Source organism: Scleropages formosus, chromosome 9, assembly GCF_900964775.1.
Source record: "Scleropages formosus chromosome 9, fSclFor1.1, whole genome shotgun sequence".
Taxonomy (NCBI): domain Eukaryota; kingdom Metazoa; phylum Chordata; class Actinopteri; order Osteoglossiformes; family Osteoglossidae; genus Scleropages; species Scleropages formosus.
In genome coordinates, this window is record NC_041814.1 from 28672156 (window position 1) to 28682901 (window position 10746).

The 10746-nt window shown below is 47.7% G+C and overlaps 1 protein-coding gene and 1 non-coding gene across 2 annotated transcripts; both read left to right on the top strand.

Moving 5' to 3' along the window:
- Positions 1-1566: 1566 nt before the first annotated feature.
- On the top strand, positions 1567-1639 carry trnar-ucu (transfer RNA arginine (anticodon UCU)). The gene has a single exon. It is a non-coding gene; the product is annotated as a tRNA-Arg (tRNA).
- A 1063-nt stretch (positions 1640-2702) lies between these two features.
- Positions 2703-10746, top strand: rnf32 (ring finger protein 32). The gene is made up of 8 exons (XM_029254860.1): positions 2703-2708; positions 3522-3762; positions 4385-4527; positions 6689-6721; positions 6809-6933; positions 7068-7176; positions 9654-9821; positions 10531-10746. The coding sequence occupies exons 1-8, from the start codon at positions 2703-2705 to the stop codon at positions 10744-10746; spliced, it is 1041 nt and encodes a 346-aa protein (XP_029110693.1).

Genomic DNA, 10746 nt, shown 5'->3' on the forward strand with positions numbered 1-10746 from the left:
TGTCTTTGGAGTGTGGGAGGAAACCAGAGCACCTGGAGAAAACCCATGCATACATGGGAGAACATGCACACTCTACACAGACTGAGCAGGCATCAAACCCACACTCTCTTGCACCACCCAGGCACTATAAGACAGCAGCCCTACTTGCTGTGCCACCCTACTTTCCACAGCTACTTATCCTTCTCAGAGTCGTGATGGTCCAGAGCCTCATTCACACACTAGAGGCAACTTAAAGCATACCTGAGTCGCAAGCCTTTGAACTGCGGGCGGAAACCAGAGCGCCCACGTAAACCCACGCGGCCACAGAGAGGATGCGAACTGAGCCGCATTCAAACCCCAGTATCCCATGTGCCGTGAGGTTGCTATCGCTTCCCCTCTGCATAACCGTTCTGCCCTAAACACACACTGCATCCATTCATTTTCTAACACACTTTTGATGTTTATGAATTGTTATTGTCATCAGCACAGATAAGTTTTATTAAACCGGCACTTTGAGTGGATACTTATTAAATCCCTAATTAAATATTTTTTTTCCCTTTCGGCAATTGAATCGCTTAGAGAAAAGGTCGCTGAACCAAATATTTAAACTGCAGACGCTTTATCTGTTTTTCTCTTCAAAAGCCAAGAGACTTTTTTTTTTTATCTTTAAAAAGAATCATTGTTATACTGTGTTATACTTACTAACCCTAATGCCTTCGTTCTATAGCTGCGCCAGGGTTTTTGCAGCATTTATGTGAAATTGTATAAGAAATGGCCTTGCAATGAGCCAACACATTATCTAAATGAAAATGTCACATTGAGCACTGTAATAGGCTACCTGATAAGATGACTCAGAGTGATTAAATATGCCCCGCAGAGATGCCAAAGCCTTAAATGTCAATATTTGTATATAGTTTGACAATAAGTCTAATCATTTTTCTTTCCAATAAGTGAATTATGCCGAGCTGAACCTGAGCGATGTGTGCCAAACAATTACGTAATATGTTCTAGCATTAGGATCAATCAGAGCTTCGAAACAAACCGTTTTCTTTGCTTCCCTTTGAAGGCGAAACTCTGAATGCCCTTGCTGGAGTGAGCTTTGTATTCCAAATGTTACTCAGATAAATATTGAAAACATCTCCACGCGCTTGTTGGTCTAACGTGACCCGGCGGTGCGGTCAAAGGGACCCGCGCCGAAATTGGTTGACGGCACACGATGTGAGCGAGGGTGACGCCGGACAATTCGATCCAACAGGTGATGAGGCCACTCGGATCGATACGGTCCTCGGAAACTCATTCCGACAATTAAACCGTTTCCGTGAATGGTGTCAGTGTTTAAACAAATGGCTCTGGTTTCCTCCCCTTTTTAGAGATGGATACACCGGAGGAGGATTTGCGGAGGATTTTTGATTTTGAGGTTTGGATTTGAGGTTCAGTAAAAGGCCTTTTTTAAAGGAATGTAGTTGTTGCTCTTTCGTTGTCGGCTCTTTGCGCATCAAGATGTGTTGTATGCGTTTTCGTACGGCTATTAAAAGAAGAAAGGAGGTAGAGGAAGCAGGTGCTGTTGTGCCCAGGGCTGTATGCCCAGCCCCAGTGGCCTAATGGATAAGGCATTGGCTTTCTAAGCCAGGGATTGTGGGTTCGAGTCCCATCTGGGGTGTAAATAGGACCTGAATGACTGATATACCTTCATTTCAGGATTAATGAAGTGTGCATGTAGCATTGTGGTTAGAACTCCTACCTTTAGACCTGCAGGCTCAACCAGGAGTTGCCTTAAACTGGGTACTTACTTTACTTAAATAAAAATTACCCTGCTCTATGAACAGGTAAGTATCTTAGTGCACAACCCTAATGTTGTAAACATTCTCCATTGCAGGGTTGTGGTGCTCTGGGGTTTATTCCGGAAACATGGTATGAGGCACCAGTCCATCATGGGACACTGGGAGAGAACTGTCAGTTAAATGAATTAATGATATGTGTTATATCTGAGAATTTAAAGTGTATTGTAGAAAAGTGACTGTTGGGCATGTATTGATGGCTGAGTGTAAATTGCTGTACTGTACCTCATTCTGCTGTAACCGCCACGCCGCTTAGACGGAACGGCGATCGCTTAACAGCAGGCCGGCTTTGATGAGCGCGATGGCGGCCCTCGCGACAACCTCAAAAATGCACGACGCTCTAAGAATGCGAGGGCTCCTCTTGAACCCATGACTAAGGATGTGTTGCGTTTCGGGCGTCCTTTGGAGTGACACTCCTCATCACCGGCGGTAACCCCAGCCATCTGTTTTGGTAAGTCTACCTCCAGCTTCAAAGTCCATCAAAGCGAGAAACGCTTCTGAACAGCCCAGACCATAGCGCGGTAAATAGCATTCTGTGGTGGTAAAAACAAGAGATTACTTTCATCAGCCCAAAAGGCGGTAAAAAGCAACGGCAAAATCCCGATCGCTCCGACGGGGTCTGGGCTCGATGTGTCTCAGCGAGCAGGAATGAACACCTTGTCTTTGTTCAGCCCACTTTCGATGACAGCTCTGAGAACGGTTTCACACGTGAGCCGCTGGCCCCCGATTTGTAATACGCTGCAAGCCCTACTTGAGCTGGCAAAGAAAAACAACCTAAATACCCGAAAGAGGCGCCAGACCATTGAAAGATTTCTTAAAGAGCGTAGAAACCGCTCAATTTTGCATGTACTGTACGGTAACACGATCGTCTCGTGTCTGATCCTCATGCCGGTAAGAGCAGTGCAACAGACGAGCGCCGAATTTAAATCTCCCCGAAAAATGTGTAATGACATAACACACGGGCTCAGTAATTTAGGAGCTGAAAGGTCTGATCAAGTGCCACTGCTGAATGCTTTCAAGGTGCCTTTTTAATGTTAAAATGCAAAACCAGGGTTTTGGGTGGTGAGGTGGGGGGTGGAAAACCAAGAGCGAAGAAAAAAAATCTGCTCGTTTCCTCCTGTGCCCCCCTCCCACCTTGAACCCTTGCACCACGTGTGGAACCGGCCGCAAACCAGGAAGAGCGCCGTTGCCTAGCAACCGGGGAACGCACACGGCCAGACGCACAATGCACAAGGTTAGCTTGTTTCCTCTTCTCTCGTGTGAAACTGCTACATTGTTCATAATTTCAGTGACAGGGTGTGACACGTAACATCTCGCATATAAATATAAAAAGTGCTACGTTCGTCGGTGTTAAATGTACTGAATTTTGCAGTATAATCTGACACTTGCGAAGCCTGCAGGTGGACAGGAGGTTCTGTTCTTGAGGTTCGAGATCAAACTCAGTTTCGTGAAATTCTTATTGTATCAAATACCTTGATCAACGGTACTACAGCAAGAGCGGGATTCAAACCAGTAGCCTGATGATTTGTACATTTTTCCCGTCTTAACGAAGTAACTTCGATTGGTTTTTACACCCAAACCGTTTTCTCATTTTTGGTGAGCAGGACGCTGCGCCGTGAGTCTCTTTGTCCATTTACTAAACTGCAAGAAAAGTGAAAGCAGCAAGAAGCAAGAGATCTGATGGTTTTGTTTTCCTTTGTACAGAATCTGAGCTCGAAAACGGACGAGAGACTGGCCATCAGGGCCGTCGCTTTGCAGGATCACATGGCACGCACTTTACACATGGAGAACGTGTCGCTGCGGGAGCCTGTGAGGAGAAGGTGCTCCAGCGTGCAGAAGAAAGGGAAGCATAGAGAAAAGACCCCAAGCATCCAGAACCTTCCGTTGCCTTGTTCACTGGAGGAGGAGTATGTTCTCGGGCCGAGCCCTCAACCACTGACGTTGGGTATGGCAAATCGCAACTGCCGGACGTGTAGCTTTGTCAGGCAAGGGTTAAGGGACACCCTCGGAAGGCTGCATGTTCAAACCCCAAGGTGGGAAATATTGGTGACCCCTAGAGAAAGCTACATTTCCAGAATGTTAGTTGGTCAGTTCTGCTCAACATCTACACTCATCCTTCTCATAACGGGATCCCATACAATGAAAAATGAAAAAACGTACACCCTTTCTCCATGCATGGCTGTATAAATTCAGTTCATCAGCATTATTATTATAGTGAATGAATGAATGAAATATCATTAATTCCAGAAGGAGATTCAATTCGGTCACATCAGCATTCATTGTACGAAATACATACATACATACATACACACATAAGACATAATACACACATGAAGCGACCAAACGGTTAAATCCTAGCAACTAAATTTAATAGACAATCACATTTAAATGCAAGAGAGGGGAGGAGTGGATTAAAGTGAGATGACGAGCGAGGTAAGGTGGTGCAGGGTGTGGTGGGACAGAAAGACCATAAGTTACTTTTGAAAAAAGCATAAAATGTATATTATTGTTGTTGTTTTCATTAATACGAGCGTGTGTGTTTTGTATGCTGCTGCTCCTGCTTGCAGCCCAGAGGCTTGGTCTTGTTGATGCCCCGCCCATTTCGCTGACCACACAGGAGTGGGAACACGTCAAGGCCAGGTCGGTGCAGGAAGGTGACTCTGTCCAACCCTGCGTCATCTGTAGAGAGGAGTTCCGCCTTCAGCCCCAGGTGAGCATTTTTGGCTGTCACCACGGTAGGAACCATGCCCTCACTGTCTGACCCCTCTGACAGCAGACCGTGGGTCTCTCGGGGGTCTCGTGGGCCATGTGACCTGCGCACACTTGCCATCCCCGTTGAAATGACACATTTGCATAAAGTGTTGTGTTGCCATAGCAACCATGCCAAAGAAGAGAATTACGTAACCCAACACAAGCACAACTTTTCAAATTAATCTCTCAGTTAATCAAAGCACTTGAATACTCTACATTCTGCAAGAACCGCAGTTCGGGGATGTGGCAGCACAGCAGGTTCAGCTGGGGGCCCACTGGGTGGTGGGTGTGGGGTTCAAGCCCTGCTTGGGGTGTCTTGCAACGGACCGGTGTCCCGTCCAGGGTGTGTCCCCTCCCCCTTCGGCCTTGTGCCCTGTGTTGTTGGGTAAGGCTCTGGCCCGCTGCAACCCTGCTCGGGACAAGTGGTGGTTGATGACGGATGGATAATCGTAATTATTTCGAAGCAAAGAAATGTAACTATCATTTCTTGGGTTACCACAAATATGCTGTAGACCCCTTTGAACCTCTGTAACGTGAGTGTAGACTGTACCTTACATATCACACCACGCACAGACTTGATAGTGATGGATCTCAGTGAAATATTCAGACATAACGCTGAGAAAATTGTCTCACTGAGCTCCATCCCGACAGTCCCATCCAGCCCGCAGGCCTCGGCGATGCTGGAATGGGGAAAAAAAACAGACAGCGGTCTAATGACTTGTCTGATTCCTCGGTATAGATTGTGCACCGCAGGGCAGCCCTGTTCCCGATGACGGAGGATACGACTGGGACAAGAGACGATGCAAAATTGATGCAGTCGTCTGCGAGACAGTCTCCCTAACCGGCTTTGAAAGGACCGCCTCCTGGCTGCGGGTCAGCAAGAGCGACTTTGGGGGACTGGATGATTCCCCAGCTTCAGTTTCACCTTTCACTTGGGCGTAGCCCATTGGCCCGAGCAACAAGCCGTCTCAGGGCCTGCAAACCTCCCAGCCGGAAAACGGAATGCTGATCGTCATTCGTGAAGTTCTCCAGGAAAGATCGAGAATTCAGACACTCGCTTGTTAGAATGTGGCAGAAGCATGTTGAATGCCAGTCCTGGCTCATCGTAATTCCACGGAAAAATACAGAATGCCAGTACTGGCTCGATGGAGGAGATGGGAAGCATATTTAAACATCCAAATTCCAGCCAAAATAGTCACACAACAGGTCATCAGAGTCCAAAGAAGGAGCGTGGAAGACATTAGAATCCCAAGATAGCCGAAAGAATGGCAGTACTCAGAGACTGGAACCCCAAGGTGGAAAATGGACTGACGGCACTCGCTCGGGAAGAACCCTGAAATTCAAAACGGAATCACAGTTTGTGCTTATCGCTTCCCAGAGGAAGACATTATGGGATGATAGTCATCAATCATCAGAACCCCAATGAAGACCACAGTATGACTTCAGTGCTCAATGGCAGCGCCTTGTATTCAAGTTTCTCCCTCTTTTAAGAGAAGCAAGACGGAGAACAATTAGGATTCGTTGTTTGCCGATTGAATCGACTGTGGAGGAGAAATTATTCTAAAGAAAAATTTCTTTATGACCCCATGTCATAAACTATGTATACATTTATATATCAGACACTTTTGTCCAAAGCCACTTCCAATGAACTCTATGTAGTGTCATCAGCCCACACACCTTATTCACCGTGGTGACTTACACCGCTAGATACACTACTTACACTGGATCACTCATCCATGCATAGGTGGAACACACACACACTCTCTCTGTCACTCACACACTATGGGTGAACAGCCTGTCTCTGGACTGTGGGAGGAAACCAGAGCACCCAGAGTCTCCACACAGACTGAGCAGGGATCAAACCCATGCCCTCTCGCACCATACAGGCACTGAGACAGCAGCCCTACTCGCTGTGACACCCAAACGGGGAACAGGAAGGCCACATTTACTCACCACTGTCTCAACACATAAATTATGCATCATTCCTAGTTGTTCTTTCTGGATGCGGGTTTTTCCTCCATGTGTTGCTCTGGTGAGGCGTGCTGAGATGAGTTACGGAATTCAGCCCAACGATGTGCACAAGAGCTCCGGCTGATGAGAATTGTTCTCATTTCTGACAGGTCCTGCTATCCTGCTCACACGTTTTCCACAGGGTGAGTTATCTGCCGCCCAGGTCTCAGTGCAGCGTGCTCATTACTGTCACACCTTGCCATACCCTTACCCACGATGCCCTTGGGCAGGCCTGCTTGCACGCGTTTGAGCGGTTTTCTGGGAAGAAGTGCTGTCCCATGTGCAGGAGGGAGCAGTACGAGACCAGAGTGATTCACGACGGCGCGCGGATCTACAGGGAGAAGTGCGCAGTGAGGTAAAGTGCAACCGCGGGTACGGTGCCGTTCAACAGTGCAGCGAAAGGGCACTTCTTGGGACTTTCTCCTCTTTCCTTCACCAGTAACCCCCTCCCCCCCATGAGGTCCACCTTTTTTCTCTGCTCTTCGTTAGGATCCAGGCGTGCTGGAGAGGCCACGTTGTTCGGAAGTGGTACAAGGAAATACGGAAAACGGTGCCGCCAAAGGACAAGCTGTTGAGAAGAAAGTTCTTTGAGATCAAGGTAACACGTGTGTCAGTAGCATGACGATAGCAAAGCCTGAGATTTTTTTTTTTTTACCTGGAGCCTGCTGTTGTACCCTTAAGCAAGGTATGTAAACTGAAGCAGCACAATAATGTTCAGTACACCAAATATGTCCACAAGATGTAATACAATGTTTGGTTTATAAGAGTTTTTTCGCCAGTCTAAAGGCTTAAATCTTCCAGGCCTAACGGCTGTGGGTTCAAATCCCACCTGGCTGGATTTGGAGTTTGTCATTCTACAATAGTTAGATCGTGCTGAAATTCTCAGTGTACTTTACTCCAAGTACCGTAGAATTCTGTCCCCTACATTCTGGGGGTCAATGTATAGTGTACTGTTAGGACCATGGCATGAAAACTCAAGGCAAGGACTCAAATTGGTTCGAACTGGTGTTCTTCGTTCTCATGGCATTCTAGAGCTGCACTTTTCTTCCACATGTCCGAGTCACACAACACACTCAGAATGGACCGAGGCTCCACAGCTGCTCCCTTATGGCACTTCAGTTCAACTCAACAGTTACTACATCTGCTCTCCTCTCACTGCGGTAAACTGGTGCAGGAAAACTATGGGGTGGAGGAGACGCAGGGGATGCTGGTATGGGCAACCAGTGAATCATGCACAGTTTGTAAACTATTTATGAACGCATGCTTTAGTCAAACAGGTGACCCATTGCAGGGAAAACGGCAAAGGATGTCCTCCGTTGAGCGACTGTTTGCCAAGTCTCATTGAAACCACTCTCTTTGTGATGGACTCACATACCAGAACCACTCTTCTTCCTGGGGGGTTACGAGCCAGGACCACTCTCCTTCTTGTCTGATGGTATATGTGGACTGCTCTCCTTCTTGTGTGGTTGCATATCAGGACCGCTCTCCTTTCGATGGGTTTGGATATCAGGACCGCTCTCCTTTCGATGGGTTTGGATGTCGGGACCGCTCTCCGCTCGATGGGTTTGGATATCACTACCTCTCTCCTTCTCTCTAGGCTGTGTATCAAGACCACTTTCTGATGCGGTGACATATTACAACCGCTCTCGTTCTCATCAGATGCGTATCTGGACCACTCCCCTTGCAGAGTCAAAGACGATCTTTTTCGAACGGTTTAAAGACATTGCCACAGCGCATCATATGCATGGTCTTAATCTTTGGCTGAGGTTGAGAACCTCGGACGCATTAGTGTCATCATTTTAATCCTATTTAACTTATTTTGCTGTGGTGACCTTTGGTCGATGAAAAAAATCTCAAGCGTGCTCAAGAAACACCAGTTTGGACACGTGATCACTTCCTCCCCGGTGCTGTAATCAGGCTGAGTGCGTCCCATCCGGCACCGATGGGGCCGGTTGCCGAGGCCGAGCGCGTTGGGTAGATGGCTGTTCCCAGCTCGAGTCATTCATTACGTTGATCTTGGCCTCTAAACTCGACTCGCCCGTGTCACATAATTCGCAGGCTTGTCATTTATGGCTGCGGCGAAACCTGTCCCATCATCCTGACAGTAATTTGCGGGGAAGTGGTCACGCCTCGTTTGAGAAAGGGATCGCCGCCGCTATTCTTCCCACGTGATCCTCTCCGGCCGTTTTGATTTACGTGGCCCCAAAGCAAACAGCGGTGCGGGGGGGTTCGCTCAGCCTGCAGCTCTCCATTGTCACCCAGACACAGCAAACATTCCCTCTCACTTTGTTGCTCTTGGTGGCACCAAGTGGCAGGGCTTTAGAGGACATATAAGACCGGTTGAGAAAAAAACACTTATCAGCTTCGCCGTTGATATGCTATAAATACCAGGCTATTCGTTTTGCTTTTGAGGTCCTACCATAAGTCAACACATTAGGAGGCAATTTGCTGACACGCAGATGGATTGCTTCGAAATGTCCTTTCTGAGGCAGGCAAAGTTCACCTGGGCCCCTTCTGTTTGCGTGGAGAAGTTGGCTTTACACTCGCTTGTTTAATTAGCGATAACATCACGTTGTCAGCTTGTGTGATGTCGTGGTGACACGGTCCTCTCCACGGGACGCCGTGTGTCCTTTCACTCAAACCGATTCCCTGCCTTTTATGTCCCCTGTCCGACACCGATTTTTGGCTTTACCTTTCAGGGTCAGTCAGGTCGAGTTTCCCAAACCTGTATTTTCTGAAAAAAAAAAAAACTATATTATCTAACAATGTTTCATCGATGATAGCGGCATGGGTAGCACTGGTCCCTCGCTGTTCTGAGGATCAGAGGTCAAATCCAACTCATTCTGCTTAGAATTTGCGTGTTCTCCCTGCGTTCACATGGGTTTCCTCCAGGTGCTCTCGTTTCCACCCATCTAAACTGGCCATAGTACGTGAGGGTGTGAAGGATTGAGTATGTGTGATTGCCTTATGACAGACTGGCTTCCCAGATACGGTTTGTCGACGAGAGAACATCTTCCATCTTCCCTGTCCACCAGAATGGTTGTCAGCATGTGACTGTACCTTCATTCTGCCCAGCTGCAGGAGGTGAGCGACAGCTTTCTTCAGTCCTGTAACACCAACGTTGAGGAGTTTCTCGACACCCTCGATGACTCGGTGGAGTTGAGCAGGACCGTGTTCCGTCAGTTTGAGATGCAGCACATTTCCACGACGACGGGGCAAAGCTGGGAGGAGATTCGGCAAAAGGTGGGGAAGTCGGAACACCACGTACTGAAACTCCCGTCCACGATGACCACCTCACATTAGCGATAAAGGTCTTTGTAGGTTTTCCATTTTGCAACATGCCCAGGCTTAAGAAATGATTCTTCACTGTAGATGCTTAATTGAAATACAAATGTAAGAGAACAACCTATCGTGTTCAGAAGGTACACTGGCACATCACCTATTTTATCCCCCTCTCCTGAGCTCTTGGGAAGCATATAAAGGATCTTGAAGATTTCATGGGTTCCTTGTCTCTTACTGATCTTCTCAATGGCGTTGAACAGTGTTGCCCACATGGGTAAAGGTGCAGCCCAGTACCTGCCATTGGGGTCACGCGCAGGTCTGGGTTGCTCAACCTTGACCTAGCGTGGAGTGCCGAGGGTTGTTTGCTAAAGAACCTTCACGAGAAGTGTAACTCAATAAACATTTGAAATCCCATTATTAAACATCGTGTCAACTTGTCAAATAAACCAAGACGGCCTTTGAGTTAACGACGATGATATCGTCCCCGACCAACGGCAACGGGCGACACGGTATTTGAACAAACGTGAACTTGCATGTCTAGACTTGTGTATGAAGGTCGTCTGGAATAGGAGATCATCTAACTATATAATATTGTTCATTAAAATTCAGATTAAGGGTTTTGTTGGTGGTGAGAACTGTGCTCCACATAACACAGCTGCCTTTGTTGCAGGCTCTTCAGAGAGAGACTCTCGACTGCCCCATCTGCCTTGCCCCGCTGGGACTCGATGGTGCAGAGACGGGTGGAGACAGACACCGGGTGCGGGCACTGCTGTCCTGCTCACACCTCTTCCACCTTTGCTGTCTGGAGTCCTTTGAGGTCTTTTGCTGGGATGAAAACCTGCTGTGCCCCTTGTGCCGTTCGCCTTATCAGAAGATGATCATCTGA

Excerpts from the sequence above, each read along its gene's own strand:
- rnf32 (XM_029254860.1), top strand. Across the intron at positions 3,763-4,384 it reads CCCTCAACCACTGACGTTGG|CCCAGAGGCTTGGTCTTGTT; the intron begins GTATGGCAAATC and ends TCCTGCTTGCAG. Across the intron at positions 6,934-7,067 it reads AGGGAGAAGTGCGCAGTGAG|GATCCAGGCGTGCTGGAGAG; the intron begins GTAAAGTGCAAC and ends GCTCTTCGTTAG.